This window comes from Manacus vitellinus, unplaced genomic scaffold (assembly GCF_001715985.3).
Source record: "Manacus vitellinus isolate BGI_N305 unplaced genomic scaffold, ASM171598v3 scaffold_53_pilon, whole genome shotgun sequence".
Lineage (NCBI taxonomy): Eukaryota > Metazoa > Chordata > Aves > Passeriformes > Pipridae > Manacus > Manacus vitellinus.
In genome coordinates, this window is record NW_021940637.1 from 4,363,692 (window position 1) to 4,382,357 (window position 18,666).

Consider the following 18,666-nt stretch of genomic DNA (forward strand, 5'->3'; position numbering starts at 1 on the left):
GCGGAAATTAGTGAGGGACATTCTGAGGGTAAAATCGGGGACCGGAAGTCAGGGCAGTCCCCTGAGCGAAAGTCCTCCAGTGCCGTACAAAAGATGGCGCCCCCCGGACCAGAAGTCCTCCAATGCCATACTAAAGATGGCGCTCTTTGGCAAGTTCTCCAAGGCCACACTAAAGATGACGCTGCCCGGACCGGAAGTCCTCCAAGGTCACACCAAAAATGGCGGACGAGGCCCCCTCGCCTCAGAGAGGCGTGCTTCCGCTTGCCTGAGCTTCACCGCCGTCCCCGACCCCACCCCGTGCTCGCAGCGCCGTCTTGGCGCGGTGCTTCCCCACTGTGGGGACAGGGTGGGGCGCTCGCCGGCGCCGGGGTGCGGGCGGCAGGTTCTCGGGCGGCGGCAGGCACTGGCTCGGGCAGCCCCAGTCCGGGGACGCGGCTCAGGCGCGAAGACCCTAGCAGAGCGCGGCCCGACGCTTAGGAGGCTCCGCGGCCGCGCTCGGCGCCCCTCTCCCGTTACTCTCCCGCCCCGTCCCTTTCTCCGCGTCCCGCCGCTCCCGCCCCGCTCGGTCCTGCGGTTGCCGTGGCGATGCTATCGGGCTGCGCGGCGGTCCCCCCCCCAGAGAAAACGGCACAGGGCGGCAGATACAACGTCAGGCTCTGCAGGAGCCCTGGGGTAAGCAGGGCCCGGCGGGGACGCGGCCGCTCTTCTGCCTCTCCCCTGGCAGAAGAAGTCCCCTGGGGACGACAGGCAGTTTTCTTGCCTCTGGGGAGCCGCATCTGCATCCCGCTGGAAGGAGAACGTGCGGAGAGAGCGGCAGGCGGGAAGACCGTGTTCAGATGTGCCCTGGGATTCCAGTTCCTCGGGGGGGGTCTGTGCTGACTCAGGTATAGAGGAAGTGTATCTTGGAGTGCCCGTTTGTTCACCCGTTGGGCTCGGAAGAGACACAAGGGACATGAAATCCCAGGGAAACTACACTTGCTGTAGGGCCTGGAGTGAGAAGCAGCCGAAGCTGTTTGCTCTTTGCTCGTTCCCGAGCTTCCCCTCAGTTCCCTGGGACTCCAGGTAATCACACCTCAGCTTTGCCAGGAGCCTTGCTGAAGAGTTTCAAAGTGTGGCACTGAGATTTTCTGTAGTTGGAATTGATTTCTCTTTCAGGACACGTCTCACTGAGCAGTCTGTGTTTTAACACTTCCCAGGACAGGATAATTGCAGTGGAAGAAAGCAGAGGAAGCCCAGAGCCTGGACTAGGAAGGCCCAGGCCTCTGCCAAGCCTCTGCCAGCCTCTGCCCAGCCAAGCTGCTTGGTGTTGATTGTGCCTAGTGCTGGTGCCACACTGTCTGCTCAGAGCTTGTTCCTCACCATTCAGTTCCCAATGAGAGGGGAGCAAGAGGCAGAAAATCCCACTGCTACTGGGGCTGAACTGTCTGCAGTGCCTGGGGGCTGGGCAGGTCTTGGCCCCAATGCCTGCATTGCTCTGCAGCGGCCGGGGAGGGATCCCAAAAGTCATCCCCCCACGTGCTGTGCTGCACAGCACAGCAGGGGCTGGGTAGGCCGGTTCCCAGCCGGGGGATCCCAGGGGAGGCCGTAGTGGGACTGAGGGGCTGCTGCTCTCTGGTGATCTCTGGGTTTGCCCTGGAATCCCAAAGCCTCTGCCTGCGTGGGGGGATGAGACAAAGGTGACTCTAAATTGCTTTATTGTTTAGTGTTCTGGTGCTGAGTTAATGCTTTTGGCTTGTTCTGTGTCAATTCCCAGCCTCACTTAGGGCTTCCTGTGGAGCATGAAGTGCTGCTGCTGCCGGGAGAGAGAAATCCTTTGGGAAGCTGGGATACAAACAGCAACTCTGTGAATTGCTCAGCTTTTCATAGGTAAGAGCAGGTTTTAGGGAAGAAACCCCTCTAGTGAGTAATCAGAACAGAAAGGTGGAAGCTAGGAGTCTTTGACTTCCGCAGTGCACGTAATTTTCTTGTGCTCCTCTCTTTCAGGACAAGGAAAATCATTGCCTTGGGTCCAGCGATGCCAAATGCGTTGGAGTGTGAGCAGCCACAGGCAACAGGCTCCAGCCCCGATGACCAGCACTGGGGGCACCTGGTCCTGCCCGTGGGGTGGGGTAAGTCAGAGGGACACATTTCTCTTCTCCTGGCTGTTGGCATTAGCTCTCTGGGAAATGGCTCTGTTTCCCACTCCAGGCTGGTCTTTGCCATGTGTGCTGGGAAGGGTCAAGAGGAAGGGAAGGGGCCAAGGGCCAGGTGAATGTGGGGTCACAGAGCTGTGGGGTTGGGCTGTGCTGAGAGGGGCAGGTCAGTCCCTGTTGGTGAGTCTGAGCATTGGTGTGGGGGTTCAGGAGGCCGGGGGGCCAAGCTCGGGGAGTGTTTGCAGCTGTACCAGGGATGGAGTTGACACAGCGCTGGGGGAGAGCCTGGAGCTGGGCTGGGCCGAGGGACAGATGCAGGGGAGCTGGGGGAGGGTTTGGGACTCCCTGGGGGGAAAGGAGGGCTGGATGGAGCCACGGGCTTGTGCTCGTGGGAACACACTTGTCCAGGGCACCAGGATCCGGGTCAAACTCCGGTTACCCTCGTGTCCAGGGCTGCAGAGTCTAAGGGATTGGATTTCCCTGTGGGTTTGCAGGACACCAGGAATGAGAGGAAGTGTGGTGCCAGAGCTGTGTCCCACTGGGTTGTGTTTCCCTCTGAGGACAGAGAGCCTGTGGGCTGTGAGTGTTGGGATGAGCAATGCAGGGAACGAGGAGCTCGGAATTCCAGGTGCTGATGGAACCATTGCCTTAGGTGTGTTTAGTTTGTGTCTGTGGGAGCTGGGATTTGAGCTGGAGAGTTGTTGTTGGGAACAAAGGGTGAAGTAAATGTGTTCCACGGATGTGTAAGGATGGACTGAGAAGCAGGGAAAGGGAGTATTTCTAAACTGTATGAATATTCCCCCAGATGTGGGATGGAGCAGCGATGGAGGTGATTGAGTTTGTCCTGGGCCAAAATTCTCTTGAATGTTTTCAAGCAGAAGTGGGAGGTTGCCTTGCCCTTCCCCAAAGCGCTGCAGGCACATGGGAGTGCTGGCCCAGTTCTGAGATATAACCATGTGGGAGAGGCTTAAGTCTTAATGACAACACTATTGTCTCTTGATGGCAAAGACTGGGCCTTACAGTCCCAGCCTGATGAGGGAGGACAGGAACTTCTGTTCTTCATGGCAAACCTTCTGTTACTCCTTATGCAGTTTTTTCTTTCCGTCTTAGTTGCTGTCCAGAATCTCTCCGACAAAACCTATTGGAAAGTTAGAGGTAGGATTTGAATTTGGGTCTATTCCCTACAAAGTCCTGCAAAGCCTGAAAGTCAGGGCTGATGACTGCTCTTAACAAAGGTTTATTAATATTCCGTCAGATTTTCCTCAGCTCTGGGCAGGACAGGTCAGGGTTAGGGTCGGCAATTGTGCAAGTAAAACCTGTTGATTTCTCCTGTGCGTGTGTCAGTTTGGCAGGGCTGGGACAAGGAGGACTCGTGCGAGCACCTCCAGAGACAGCGGGAACGGGAGCGTGCTGCAGAGAAGGAAAATTCCAGGTGATGGGTGCTGAGAAATTTGTACTTCCCTTGTCCTGTGCTCTGCACTTAGTTATGGGTCAGCTGCAGAAATTTCCTGGGGACCCTGGGAAATGATCCCTGGTCTGCTGAAAAGTGGGAGAATCCTGCTGTCAAAATGCAGCCCCTGAGGGGGGGGCCAAAAGAGCAGGACCTGGGTATGCAAGTGTGGGAGAAACAAGGGAGAGAGCAATGTCTGGGTCATCCTCTGCGTCCAGGAGGGAGAGCACCAGCAAAAGCCATGGACTAAACCACTGAAGTGCCGTTCCCCAGGGAGCCCCTGCACAGCAGTGAACTTCCTTCTGCACTTGCTGTCCCTTTCCCAGCGGAGCTGAAGCGTCAGGTGTGAGTGTTGCAGGGGTGGAGCTGCCAAGGACAAACTGGGAGGGTGTTTGCGAAGCAAGGGGGTAGAATGAAGTCTTCACTTGCTTTATGTACCTCATTCCACAGAATTAGCATGAGAGGAAATACCTCAGAGGGGCTTACCTCCAAATAAGCCCTGAATATCCCAGGAGGTTTCAGCTGGGAGAAAGAAAACCACCCTAAAAATAGCCAGTGGGGATCATCAGGTTTTCCAGCCAAGGAAAACAAGGACAGCGATGAGGGAGTAGTGTTCCAATTAATAATGATTTGATGGGAATGAATTCTGTATGTTTTACAGTCCTTTTTATTCCTGGAATGATTTTAAAATTATGGCCAAAACAACTAATTTGGAGATTTTGTTTTTGAGAGGAAATGACACAAAATAAATGCAGGGAGAGAGTGTGGAATCATCCTGGCATCCTGGAGTGGTTTGGGTTGGAAGGGACCTTGGGGATCATCTCCTTCCACCCCTTGCCATGAGCAGGGACACCTTCCACTAGACTGTCCAGCCTGGCCTTGGACACTTCCAGGGATGGGGCAGCCACAGCTTCTCTGTGCAACCTGTGCCAGGGCCTCCCCACCTTCCTAGGGAAGAAGGTCTTCCTGATGTGCAATATTTCCCTTTTTTCTCTGCAGGAAGTGGGCTGTGACAAGGGGATGTCCTCCCACTAGGCTGAGGATCAGGGTAGGCTCTGCCCAGGGGACGACTGCCACTGCTGGACAGGGAAGAGCACCTTTGCCCCCACCCCCGGCAAACTGGGAAGGAGTAACATCTGCCTGCAGCTGGCTGGAGTTCCTGTTGGCTCTGGGCTTTCTGTCCATGGGCCGGGGTTCATGGCCAGAGTCCTTCAAACCTGGGGAACAGTGGCCTTCACACCATCCCTGCAGCCCGTCCAGCGCAGGCTGTTGCTCATCGGCCCCTGATCGCAGGTGGATATGGAAGTGATGGTGTTTAGGGAATGCTGATTGTATTTCCCTAACTTTGGCAACGCAGTCATTAAAAAGAGAAAAGTAACAAGTCTATGGAAATCCCCCGCACTTGGGAGCTTCTGGTGCTCTGGATTAAATCTTGGCTCTATAACGTTAAAACTGTGGGCGAGGGGCGGTGGCCGAGCAGGGCCAGCGGCGGGGACGGGGCCGGCCGGGGGTCCCTTTCCCCGCGGGGTCGCAGCCGCGGACCCGCCCCGCGCGCTCTCCGGCGCGGCCCGCCGTCCGTTTAGGGCTGCGGCCCGCTCCGGCCCTTCCTGCAGAGCTGCCAGGGAGGGACCGCCTGTGCTGGGGGGCAAGGGGGGTTGTTCCTTGTGTTTCGAGGGCGGGCAAGTGGGAGCGGCGTGCGGGACGTCGGAGGTGTCGGGCGACGGTGGGGAAGCCGCGGCGGTGCCCAGGGGCTTTGCAAGTCTCTGGGCTTAAGTGGAGGAAGCCTGGGAGTTGGCAACCGTGCGATTTTGGGGTTTTTTTTTCCCACGTTTTTGGTTTCCTTTCGAACCCGCTGCGGTGCTGGGCCAAGAAAAGGCTTGGAAAAGAAAGAACGGGGAGGTGGCTTCCCGACTCCGTTTTTGAGACATTTGCCAGACCTTCAAGGAGGGCACAAAATCCCGCCGGAAGCTGAGCAAGGAGGTGCGGGGAGTGCAAGCTGGGTGCAGCGAACTGGGGGGGGCTGTTACCAAGGGAGGTGTGGCGCAGTTGCCCCCAAAACACCGCCCACCCAAAAACAGCTCAGTCCAAAAAGCTCCTGGCTGGGCGCCCCGGCTCCTCTCCAGCGCCTCTTTAAATCGCGCGCCGAGACCCGGTTGCCGACGCAGCGCCGCTCTTGGCGAAGTGGCCCGTCGCGGGGTTGCGGAGGACGCCCGCGGGACCGGCAAGTAGCCGGAGGTGTGCGGGCGTGTCCGGGGCGCTGCGGTGGCTGGTTGGGGCTCGGCTCGGCTCGGCTCCCGGGGGTGGCAGGGCTCACTGTGGAGCGCTCAGGGCCCGTTCCGTGCGGGGGCTCGTCGGTAACTCCCCTCTCATGGAATGACCCGTCCTGCGGCTTCTCCTGTCCCCAGGTGGGAAGGAGGTAGCACAGAGCTTGCGGACAAAGCCCCCGTGCAGGGCTGCGCTCCACCAGCAGCGGCTGGCAGTAAAGTAGGGAGGTGCACTGGAGTGGGCGCGGCGGCAGTCACGTCTAGGTCGGCACGAGAAGAGCCGCCGAGCCAGGGATCAGCTGCCCCAGCCAGCCTCTCCCGCGGGCAGCTCTGTTTTCTGTGCTGTTGGTTGTTGAAGCCCCTGCAGAGAGACAAATGTGGCACAGACACCTCTCTGGAGGTGTGAGCTCAGCTCAGGACAGGGCGAGGTGGCTCACACGGGCAAGGGCAGCCTCCTGCTGCTGGACCGGTTTTCAACCCAAAAAGGGAGGGAGATTTTGGGGCTGAATCGTTCCCAGGGATATGTCTGGTTGAACGAGGTGCATCACAGCAACATTCAAAGCGCCTCAAATCCTGGAATTTGGGTCTTTCCAGTGATTGCTCGGTGGAAGCTCTTTGGAGAGAGGGGAGTCACGGCAGGTGTGCTGTCCCACACTCGGAGGGCAGGCGGCGTCGCTTCCACGTGTGCTCCCAGAGAACCGCCACCTCTCAGAGGCTGGGAGAGGGGGAGCGGCGGGCCGATTTCTTGGCTGCGCCAGTGGAGGGAATCCTCACCCTCCGCCCCGCGGCCTGCCGAGGAGAAACCCGCACCCGCTGCTGCCGGTGCCGCGGGTGCACGTGCCTGGCGTCCCGGCACTTGCCGGATCCTGCCCACCGTTCCTCGTGGCGGAGCGCGGCCCAGGGGGCTGGGCATCCGCGGTCAGGGGCCGCGCGGGGGAGAGGTGGAGGGGCCGGCGGCCCCCCAGGTAAGTGCTCCCCTGCCCGCAGGCGTGCGCTTGAATAGCTGCGTCATCTCTTGGGAGCTGCAGCCTGGGAATGTGTGTTTTCCGACGCTTCGGGCTCCTGGCGTCGATGGGTACAGATGGGAACACAGGCATGGAAAAGGGGGGGCACGTGACAAGGGAAAGTGTTTCGCTGTTACAAGGGACCTGGTGGCATGTCTTGTTGTGGATGTTGTTATAAGAGACCTGGTCCTGTATGTGCAATGCGTAACTGTGGATGTTACAAGGGACCTGGTCCTTTATGTGCAGTGTGGGACTGTGGACGTTGTTACAAGGTAAATGGTTCTTTATGTGGGATGTTTTAGTTCCGTTTCCAAAAGGCTTTGAGGGGAGAGCTGATGTGCTCCCCAAAAGTCTCTGAGAAGGGCAGTTCAAGCAGTGCCTATGCAATTTTGGGGTTTAGGCTTTTGTTTTTACATTTCTGTCTTCTCACACTTGTTGTAGCGTGTGCTTGCCATGAAAAGTCACTCTGCCCTGAGAATTCCATGCTTTGCTGTAAAACTTTCTCCCATCTCCTGGCTGGTTCCCCCTGCTTTTTTATTCTTGCCCCTTTCCCCCTCAGTTTCACTGGCCTGTACATCTTAAAACATTTAGCTGTGTATTTTTCTGGCCTCTTGAGAAAAATAAATTAATGACTACCATAAATAAGGAACCTTTTCTTTTCTTTTCTTTTCTTTTCTTTTCTTTTCTTTTCTTTTCTTTTCTTTTCTTTTCTTTTCTTTTCTTTTCTTTTCTTTTCTTTTCTTTTTTTGTGCTTTGGTACAAGGAGCTAAAATATTTTTAGAACACTGATTTTGTCAACATGGTTGGTGACCACTAAAAACACTGAGCAGCCTCATTGTTCTGTGGTGCTTTTTCCTGTTTGTGCCATAGTGAGATTATCATGAAATAATTTGCCAGCATGTATCACACACCTTTGGTAGTGTTTGTGGGCCAAGGACATGTGTGCTGTGTTGTTCAGCTATTGCTGTATTTCATGTACAATCCTCTTTCAAACTTCTAGCTCAGGCATAAGCTGACTTTTTTCTTTTACTTTTTTTTTTTTAGGATTAAGTGTTAATACAGTCCCAGAATGCTTTGGTTTGGAAGGGACCTGAAAGATCAGTTCCTTCCAACTCCCTGCAATTGCGACTGCCTTGATGGTTTCTGCATGAGACGGAAAACTCCTTGGGCAGATGCCTTTGGGATTTCTGCTTTGCTGCTCCTCTCCATCCCCTGCCTGTTGCTGTGACACTGCTGTCCCATGGAAAGGGCTTGAGAGGGGTGTTTCCCACCCCCAGTGATCTCCTCAGTGAAGGAAAACAATGTGAGTCTTTTGGGCCACTGCTGGGACCCAGGGCTTGGGTAGTTCATCCAGGGAGGGGCTGGGTCCTGACACTGTGCTGGTTTAAAGGTAAACCGGCAGGGGAAATGAACCCAACTCAAAAGAGAGATTATAAATCGGAATAACAATTAAATAATACAGTAAATAGAATTATACAGACAAACAATTGGTTTTAACCCACAAAACCCAAACGTATAACCCAGCACCCTGGGGCATGAATAGAGTGGTGTTCGTTGGGCCCCCTGAGTCCAAAGTAAAAGGAGAGGGAAAACCTGTTGGTGAGAGTGCTGTTGCAGTCCGGTCGAGAGTGGTGGTCACAGTCCTTCTCTGGATCCCACGAGTGGTAAAAAAGTCCCAAGACTCCAAGATTATATATATTCTCAGGTTCAGGCAGGAATGCCCAGTACCTGCCTCAGGGCAGGGAGTTCCACAATGGCTGTGAGGACAGGAGCATCCTCCTATCTCGCAGGCCTCTTAACACCCAGCTTATAGCCTGAGAGGTCAGGCGTGCTCTGGGCAGGTGGTGTAAATGGTCTATTGATAACAGTTTCTGAGAAAACAGCATGGAAGGCTATAGAATACACAGTTTTGGGTTACACCCATACAGTGATGAACTGGTCCCAGTTGTTCTAACTAGGACAGACACACATTAGTCAGTTGGTAAGTGACTACTTGTGTTATCTTTGGAACATAAACTTCTGTTTAATGGTTTGGGCAATATCTGTGTGTGGCTGATACTCATCCCGGTGGGTTCCCACAGCCAGACCTGCTCCCCATGTGCCTTGCCCTGAGCAGTTGTGCTCTCCTTGGCTCTTGCACAGCAGCAGCTTCGAGCTCTAATTGCCGAAAAGCACTGGGCTGCCTTTGGGCTCCTGGGTGAGCCAGTGGCTGTTGGGTGTAGCTGCTGCATTTACTGTAGGCTTCCCTAATTCCCATTTTCTTTGTGGGGTTCGTCTGTGGGAACCAATCAGCAAGGCAGGGCTCAGGAGGTGAGTTAGGGCAGGAGTAAAGGTAAACACAAAGACAGGGGTCATTCTTAGGATGCTTCTCTGGTTTTGTAGTTTCAATGTTGCAGGGTTTGCTCAAGAGCTGAGTCTCCTCCTTTGTGTGCAGGAAGGCTCCTCTTGACCAATATTTGCACAATTAGCTGCAGGGTAGCTACACATTTGTCATGGTTTGAGATCCCCAAAATTCTAATTCCCTAGTCTAAGCCCCCTCCCACCTCTCAACCTAATGTGGGATGATTTTTTTTCAGACAAAACACCAGACTCAAAGTGGGGGAAAAGGAATATATTACAATGACTGTACAAATAAATATTATAATACATTATACACACGATCACAACTATCTCTACCATGACATAAGTATTTACAATGGATCAGATCTCTTCTCCCCTCCAAATAAAAGTCCAGGAGGGAAGAAGGACAGATCCCTTCTAGTCTCTGAGCAGTTTCTCTACAGCAGCAGTCATCTGTCCTCTTCACATGCATGCAGCTGATAGCTGGATTTCTTTCAATACACACAAGGGGATCTCCAAGCCCCTTGGCCCGTCGTCTCCAAACGAAGGGTCTTAAGACACAAGGGGGTCTCCTTTCACCCCTCTTGGCTCTCCTTCGACTCCAAGCGAAGGTCTCACCTGTGGACTGCCAGCAGGGACTAAACTCGCTTCACCACAGGCATATCACGAAATGCAGGGGCATCTTTGTGATATGTCTCTTCCTCAGGGGGGTTCACCCCTGAGTCAGAACATCTTGGGCAGCATTCAGTTGCAAGCCTTTGCCTCAAGAGTTCTACCAGAGCTCCTGTGCTCTGTCTCAGGCTGCCACCTTGGCAGCAGTGGCGAGGTGGGGGGGAAGGCCAAGGTCACCCCCCTCTCCATCCCCGTCCAGCTTCCCAGGACGCTCTGAGCTTCTCAGCTCCTCTCTGCAGTGCATGTCGCACTTCACCCCTCCCTTCTAGGACGTGAGGGGTCTCCAAGGAGTTTGGGGGGTCTGGTTCAGTTCTTACCCCCGTCATGGTTTGAGATAGCCCCTTACCACCCCCAAAACTTTGTAGCTCTGCTACTGACTCTCTTTTCTCGACTCTCCTTCCAGGAGTCCTCTCTGCGGTGCATGCCGTTTGCTGTTTGGTTCAGTTCTTATCTGTCCTGGCTCTTAGCCATAGTCTCTGGACGCTGCTTCTGCTGCTGCTCTGTCTCTGCTCACTCACAGTGGAGAAAACTTTCTTAGCTCTCACCTGCAAGCACCTAGCCCAGCTTTATGCTGTTCCAGGTCCCCGCAGGCCCCCACTGGGGGCTTGGGGGCCAAAGCCCCCCCCAGGGGGCTTCTGCCCTCTGCTCCTCGTGGCCTCAGAACATGGCTACCACTTCTACAACCCAACTACAACTCACCTTCTCTTCCGTTTGCTTGTGGTATGTTTACATCTCGCAGGAGCACAGATTGGACAAAACTTCAAAACTTCCAGGGGTCACCACCCCCTGGGGTTTTACCATTTTCTTAGCTTCAGGGGGAAAACCTGGTTCAAACTACTACAGCATTGCACGTCTTGCAAAGCTGCTTTGGACCACAGCGCCAATAGTTTCTCTCCCCTGGTTTTGTGAGTTCCTCTGCATCCTTCACCTCTGCCTTTGGAATGGCTGTTGCTCAGTTGAATAGTGTTACCAGGTGAGGCATGGGCTTGAGAGAAATGGTGGCACTTCCTTTGCAAATGGTGAAAATGAGCACATGTTGAGGGCAATGACTTTGAGAGGGCTGGAGGCAGTGCTTTTCCCTTTGGGACTCTTGGTGAAGCAGGCTGAAACTTTTCTGGCCTTAGTGTCATGTCTGACTTCAAGGGAAGGTTGATAGGGAAAATAAACAGAAATAAGAGTAGTTCCTTTAAAAATACTTTGTGTTTTCCCCCGGTAAAAAAAAAAGGGGGGGCCCCATCAGATAGTTTGTTTTGGGCTTCTTTTGACTAAGAACAAAGAAATGAGATAATAAAACCCAATGAACTGCAGAATTTGGGAGACAGCCAGAAGCACAACATGCCGTCTGTTCATTGTGACAGGGATGTCCATGTGTTTCTTTGGGATCTGAAATGAAGGGACTTGAGGCAGAGTTCTGTTTTATTTTCCCTGACAGAGGCAAATTGGAAATCATATATTTATTATTATTATTAGACCATCTCTAAATGAGCTCATGGTTGTTTTTTCTTTCTGGTTTTGCCTTCTGCTGTCCCTTCCATTTACAGTCCTGCTCCCCTGCTGCCCACCTTGAACAGGTGCCTTTGGTACTGCCCTGGTCACTGGCGTGGTTTCTGTGGCTGCACGGGGGGTTCCTGAGGGCCCTTCCAGCCCAAAGCATTCCGTGACTCAGTGCTGAGCAGTGTGTGTCCAGTGGAGCCTGCAGTGGCAGAGGGGCAGCGAGTGGCACGGGGAGGCTGTTCAGGGTGAGGGATCCGCTATCTCTGCGCCTCAGGGTTTGGTGCCATACCCGGTGTCACCAGCACATGTCGCCCCCACCAAGGCTCCGCATCCCGGCTGTCGCATCTGCTGAGCGGGATGAGCAGAGCCTGGCTCTCGGTTCCATCAGCCAGAGGAGGGAATGAGCCCTGGTGCTGGCCATTGGGGGGACATTGGACTGGTGTTACCATCTGCTCTCTTCCCTTTTGCACTGTGTGATTCTGCCTTGATCAGAGAAGGTATAAAATGAAGCAGGAGGGGGAGCTCGTTTCCTTTCTGTGAGCTCCAGGCTTGAGACAGCTGCAGAGCAGCTTGTTTTCAAATATTCCTACCAAACACAGTCAACTTGAACATCCCTCGGGCACCTTTGGATCCTTCTGTGCTGCTGCTCCTCTACTCCTTTACCTGGGAGCTGTGGGCTCTGAAACACCTGGCTACTGGATGGGTTTTTACCTGTACAAGATTTTTTTCTTAGAAAAGCAATCAGGTCCAATGAAAACATGTTCTGTTTACAAACCACACAGAAGCAGATGTTTTGGTACACTAGTTAATAGGATGCTTTGTGGAAGATGCCAGGAGGTAAATTAGTTGGTTCAGCTGGAGAATTGTGCCAGTTGGTAACATCAGTGCTCGGTGCTGATAATCCTGGACCGTTTTGTTCTGATACTTAAAGCTTTGTGCCATGTTTTCTGTTGTCCTGCCCCTATGTCTGCCTCTCAGTTAGTGTTTTCCACACTTTTAGCAACTCAGTCCCTCTTTGGGAAAATAAAACCTCTCTCACCTACCTCCAGTCTTTCGTTTGTGCAAATAGCAACTCTCTCAGTGTGCAAATGGCCACGTAGCCATGCTACCACATTTTTCTGATATGTTCTGCTAAGGAGCAAATAACTGCTGACAGTTCATTGACTGTCCTTATTTTGGTTTCGTTAGCCCCAAGTCGAGTGGGGTAGGGTAGGTGTCCATGGGCTGCTTAGGGATTCCTTGGACAGTGGTAGACACTTAAGTGCTTCCTGGGCTTTTCCTGAACTTGTGATGGCTGCACACTCCAGTGGAAAAGACACAGAAGGCAATCTGAGACTGTAGAGATCAGTTCAGTGACAGCAGTGTGCCAAGTGATGTCTGCAGCATAAGCCTCTCAGACAGGTAAAGCAACACCTTCCTTTCTTGAGCATGGGCCTAGGAGAGGTTTAGGTCACCACAAGCAAGAAACCAATGAATTTTTGTTTCCCTCTTCAGACTTCTGCTAGCTGTGTACCATCCACAATGTCTGTTACCTCGATAAATGTAAATGAAATTTGCTAAATCTGCCAGAAAAGCAAAAGTGTCTCCAGTTTGTATGGCTGAAGATAGAACATGAAGGTGTACATCCTAGTACTGGGTGTGAATCCTGGTAGTTTGGGGTTGTGTGGGGCCTCTGGTCCTTCAGAAGTCGGGGCAAGGCTGAAGGAAGGAGGGAAGCCCCCATGGCTGCAGGTGAGGACAAGATTGTCTGTTTCAAACCTGCTTAGTCCAGAATTGGGAAAAATGGGAGAACAAATTTTCTCCCTCTTTCTGTCTGACACTGGGCAGAAGTTTAAGACGGTGCTGCACTGAGCTCTTTATTTTGTGGTATATGTTTTTTCCCTTGGTTTTTAATTTATTTCTAAGTGATGCAGTGAGGAGCAGAAATGAGTGTGTGTGTGTTTGCTTCCCAGCAAATCCAGATGTGGCATGGAAAGCATAAGTGAGGATTTCCAGCCTTGACTGCCCAGGCAGTCTGGAAAAGCTTAGTAGCTGAACAATAGGTATTTGTATCACATGTGTGTTTCTCTCTGGGGACCATTGAGTTCACTGTGTGTGAAAGTCGTCCCTGAAGAAGCGACACTGAGCAGTTTTTGATAATTGCAAGTGTAACGTCCTTAACATTCTTAACACAAGACAATATTAAGAATGTCTTTCAAGAGACCCATATGTGTTTGGGTGGCTTTGTACTCTAGACAGTGGATTTGTTAGACTGGCAGAAATGCTTGTCCACCTGGAAGTGTGCTGCCATAATCAATATTCCCTGCTTAAGAATTAATTAGTTTTTTTACTTTTTTTTATTTCTGTACAGATTGTGGATAGTTTGGGGAAAATATCTGTGATAACTAAATGAAATATGTATTTCCTTTCTAGAGGGTTGACTTGTTATTTTGTTATGAATCCTCAAGGAAATGAAACCAGAGTCTGATTTGCCATTGGGTCCCTGCGGTTCATAATCTGCTGGACCAGGTTTTTTTTGGACAAGATAGTTATTAACAAAGTGCAAACTCTATCTAAGATGAGCTAAATAGCTACAAAAGAGAAATGGTTTCCAAAGAATTGGATATCAGTTTTCTTTTGGAGTAGCTTTGCCTAAGGCAGGGATGCTCCAGTGTCTGCACCTTCTTCCAGCTTCTTCCCGCGAAGGTGCCACACGAGCACGCGTCCCCAGAGCGCCAAACTTGGGGTGCTGTGTATGAAGTGAAAAGCAAAGCAGCTTTCCTCCTCTGCAGTACCTCAAGGTTTGCAGTCCTGTGCCAGGCAGTTGTTCTGAGCTGCAGTATTTCCCTGTGCCGAAGCCGAGGGAGAACCAGAGAACCCCCAGCCCACGCCAGGGACTAGACAGGATTTTCTGCCCAACCCCCTCCAACCCAGCGAGGGGCAGGTTGGGAACGAGGTCCTGTGAGGGCTCTGTTGTGGTGTGGAAGTGGCTTTCACAGACACACTGGCAGCAGCTGAACGTCTGCCAAGGCTACTTTGCTTAAATGTTTTGGTGTGTTGGCTGCACAAATCTTGGATGTGGTGTGAGTGCAGATGTGCTCAAGGCTGGCAGGGCTTTCAGCGTTCCGTGTTGAGAGGGTAGGATGGTATGTTGGCACACGTGTCATGCGGGAGCTGGCACCCACCTGGGCCACATCCTCACCAAGTAGTGCCATCCTTGCCTTGTCAGTGTCACTCGGTTCCTATGCCCCCATTAGACCTATCTGGAGGTTTCCATCGATTGCTCCAACCCCTCCCAAATCAGGGTTTATCTGCCCCAAAGCAGGCTGCCAGCCTGCAGGAGGTTTTTTTTTTCCCTTTGACTTTTTTCCTCTCCAAGATTGCCATCATACTGTGGAAGTTGCTCCTGAGAAACTGCTTCTCAAGTGTATTTCATCATTATTGCCTGAGTAACAAGGTTGGGAATAAATGCATTTACTTTTATGGATTATGTGCGGTTCTTTTCCTCTGCCAATTTCTTTTGGTAGCCTCTTCCTTTTTCATCTGCCATTCCCTGAAGTTTTGCTTTCGTTACTGCCGTGAAAGTTGCGTGCTGATTTTTACCCTGCTTTTCAAGCTGTTACCTTTGGGCAGGCCTCTTCTGAAGACCCCCTCCAGAGGAAGTAAGGCACACTATAAATTCAACGGCCTTCTGCTTAGTAATGCTTTTCCTGATGAGTGTATTTTGGCATCTGAGGAAGGGAGTGGATGGTGACTGGTAGCTGCTTTCCTTATGCATGGGGATGGGAGCATGTGCCCACGATCAGGGCTCTTTTCTGACTGTCTTTGGTGATGAGTGGCATATGGTTAGAGAATTGCTATCCAGATCGATTGTTCTGACCACAGAGCTCTTTCATTTTGCACTTAGGACTCAAGTGGTCAGGTGATTCTCCTTAACGCAGGGAGCAGGAGTGCTGCCTGTGGCATATATTGTTGATTTTTTGGCAGCAGTCAGTCTGGCAGGAGCCAGCCAGGCTGGACTCCACGGTGCGTGGGAGGACAGGACACGACGAGGCCACGTGTCGCTGGCTCAAGCAGGGTCGTGTATCGGGAGTGGAGATGGCACTGCCCGTGTTCACCTGGTGGAACACCGGGATCTGCTGGGGGTTGCACTGCGGGGGTTTGGGCAGGAGCTGTGTGGTGCCCTCAGCACTTGCCCTTGTGCAGTCCAAGGAAAGGGCGTTTCATTGTATTCCCAGGAACTGCTCCAGCAGCTGTAGACTTCCCCTTGCATTCTAAGGCTAAGGATGTGGTGACAGCAAGAAGACAATTGGTGGGATTGGAGGCCATTTGCTGCATTTTGGTTAGATGTGTCACTTGAGTAATGTGTGTGTTTTCTAGGAAAAAACATTCCATAGTAGCAGAATGGTTTTCATAGACACCAAGTGAGTGCCAGGTCACACCATGAGCCTTCAGGCCCTGTAAGTACTGCTAGAGCCTTGGTGAAGCCTTGAAGCATGACCTGACTGCCGGTGCTCAGTCTGGATCTGGCGCACGGCAGCCCTTGCGCCGCCTCGGTGTATCCCGGCAACCTTTGTGCCACCTCTACGAGTTCTGGCGGGCTTTCTAAAATGAAAACTAAAATAAAGTAAAAAACACCCCCAAAATATACTAAAAAAGAAAATCCATGACAATCCAGAGGGAGCTCCCGAGCGGTACACCTAGGCTGCCGAGCTGTGCCGGGAGCTCCTCTGGTGGGAGGAGGGTGGGCAGTAGCAGCGGCCCCACAGCCCCAGGCGGCAGCCCCGAGCTGGGCTGATCTTAACTGGTTGAAAAAGTTGTTTTTTACCATTCTAAGAATTGGACTATTAGTACTGATGACCAGCATTAATGGCCCAGTGTTCCCTCTGGTGTTGTAAATGGTAAAAGCTTTACCTTATGGGGACTGGAAATGGAATGAAATAAGACACCAAGTTGAAACAGGAAAATATTTTAAAAAGACTCCAAATGGGAATAAGATGTTATAAAAGCAAAAGAATTTGCACTATTTTTAAAGAAAGGGGGGAGTTGATAAGGGAAAATGTTAAGTTGCCATTGATAAGGGAAACTCTTAAGTTGCCATGTAATTGATGTAGTTTAATAGGTGCAATTTTAAGGTTGGCATGCTGTTGCTAAGATAGCAGCCTGTTGCCGGTGAGCAGCCAGTGCGGAGTTGCCCAGAGGCAGCCAATGGGAAAGGTGCATGATGGCGGGAAGGGGCAGCCAATGGGAGAGTGTGCAATGTAGCAAAATGTAGCCAATAGACAGCCAATGGGACACCGAGCGGACGGGCAGCCAATGAGGAGCTGTCGCCACGAGAAGGTGCTGAGGGACTGCGATGCTCTGAGAGCAAGGTGGAAAGTTCAGAGAGGAAGACTCTAAGCCTTCATCCCCTACGACCACCCGAGACGACCACCAGAGAGAAGTGCTCGGGTACCAGGAGGCGGGTACTGAGATTTACATACAGCACCACCCACTCTTGCGCAGGTTATGAATATGTAAAAATGTGCAATGAATATGTATGAGCTAACTGGATAAAACAGAAGCTGTGATGGGGGAGCAGCACATGCCCAGAGCTATCCCTCCTGCGTCCGGTGCTGTAATAAACAAATACCGGCTTAATAGCACCGTGGCTATTGGGTTTTACTACCACTGCGTTTTCTCATCATCAGTAGGTAGGAATGATTTGAGTTTTGTTATGCCTTTGATTCCCCTGAGGCAACCAGACTCTTCTGTAGTAGAATGTTTATATTTGTTAATGCTGAATTCAACCAAAGAACTGTATTAAGGAGCGGGAGTGGAAGTGAAGGGAGTCGCTGACTAATCTGTTGAACTCCTCCAATCACTGCCCCAGAAGGAGGGTCCATGAATTCTGCCTCTGGATCCTGGTTTGCATCCCATCTTTCCTACAGCTGTAAGACTCAAGGGGTGGGGAACATCCTGATCTACACAAACTGGTAACATCATGAGTAGAATAATGTGTTTGGTTTGTTCCCAACTGCAATGGACACTCTGGATTTTAATGTTATACCCTGTTATTATAATGCTGTTATTTTGCTGGTACTCATTATAAACAAATATATATATATGAGTGTACTGTGTAACCCAAAACAAGAGGATACCAATCATTCCAAAAATACATACATTGATATAACAGTGCTTTTTTTCCAAAATTGGTAATTAGTTCCATATGATGCTCTGTTTAATATTGCTAACCATTAATATTTTTGCAACAACTTGAAGTTGTAATTGTAATATAGGCAGCACCCTTTTAAACTACAGTAAAACTTGGGAGATTGATGTATCCCAACTGTCTTAGTTTAACAAGATTACAATTTAGAAATTAAGAGACTTCAGGTGGAAGTGTGGAAAAGGAAAACAAACAGCTTTTTATTAGCAAAATCTGAATAAACAACAAATGGTGCAATCAAAAACTTTCAGAAGAAACAAAACAAAGCCCCAAATCCCCAGGTGGGCGGGAGAAACCTGTGCAACCCAGGGTGGGGTGGGGGGGGAGGCAGGACTGTCGCTGCAGTTCAACAGCTGCTCGCAGCCAGCAATGAAGGAGTCCCTTTTTCCCACAGGCAGTCTTGAAAGCAGAATACCTTGCTCTGAGATGGGTCAGTCTCTCTCTCTCTCAGTCATCCTCTGCGAGGTGTCCCATGGGGAAAAACTTCCTCTCAGGAAAAGAGAAAGAGGCAGCCAAGAACCGGGCTCCTGCTCTGTCTGGTCCCGGACCAAACCCCAAAAGCCCCCAAACAAAGGACACCCTTTGTCAGAGCAGAGCAGGACAGTCCCCTCCCTGGCCTGGTCGGTGATGCTGGGCCTGATGCCCCCCAGGACAGGGTTGGCCCTCCTGGCTGCCAGGGCACTGCTGATTCACTAGCCACCGACCAGGACCCCCAGGTCCCTTTCCTGTCACTGCTTTCGAGCATCTCATTCTCAGTCTGTCCATATATCCAAGGTTGCCCCATCTCAGGGGCAGAATCTGGAACTTCCCCTTGTTGAACTTCCTATGGTTGGTGATTCCCAGCCCTCTGATTTATTGAGGTCTCTCTGCAGGGCCTCCCTACCTATGAGGGAGTCAACAGATCTCCCAGTTTTGGGTCATCTGCAAACTTGCTCATTGTCCCTTCCAGTCATTGATGAAGATGTTGAAGAGCACAGGGCCTAAGATGGAGCCCTGTGGAACCCCACTAGTTACAGGAGGCCAGTCTGATGTCACCCCAGTCACCCTTTGTGCCTGAGCCAATTGCTCACCCACCCCATGATGACAGTTTGTCCAGAAGGATTCTGGGAGAGACATTATCAAA

The 18,666-nt window shown here is 51.7% G+C and overlaps 1 protein-coding gene across 1 annotated transcript; it reads left to right on the forward strand.

Moving 5' to 3' along the window:
- Window positions 1-585: 585 nt before the first annotated feature.
- LOC108641176 lies at window positions 586-4,916 on the forward strand. The gene is made up of 6 exons (XM_029963146.1): window positions 586-672; window positions 1,754-1,866; window positions 1,984-2,108; window positions 3,243-3,287; window positions 3,477-3,564; window positions 4,582-4,916. Exons 1-6 carry the CDS (start codon window positions 586-588, stop codon window positions 4,889-4,891), a joined length of 768 nt encoding a protein of 255 aa, XP_029819006.1. The 3' UTR covers window positions 4,892-4,916.
- The last annotated feature ends 13,750 nt before the right edge of the window (window positions 4,917-18,666 follow it).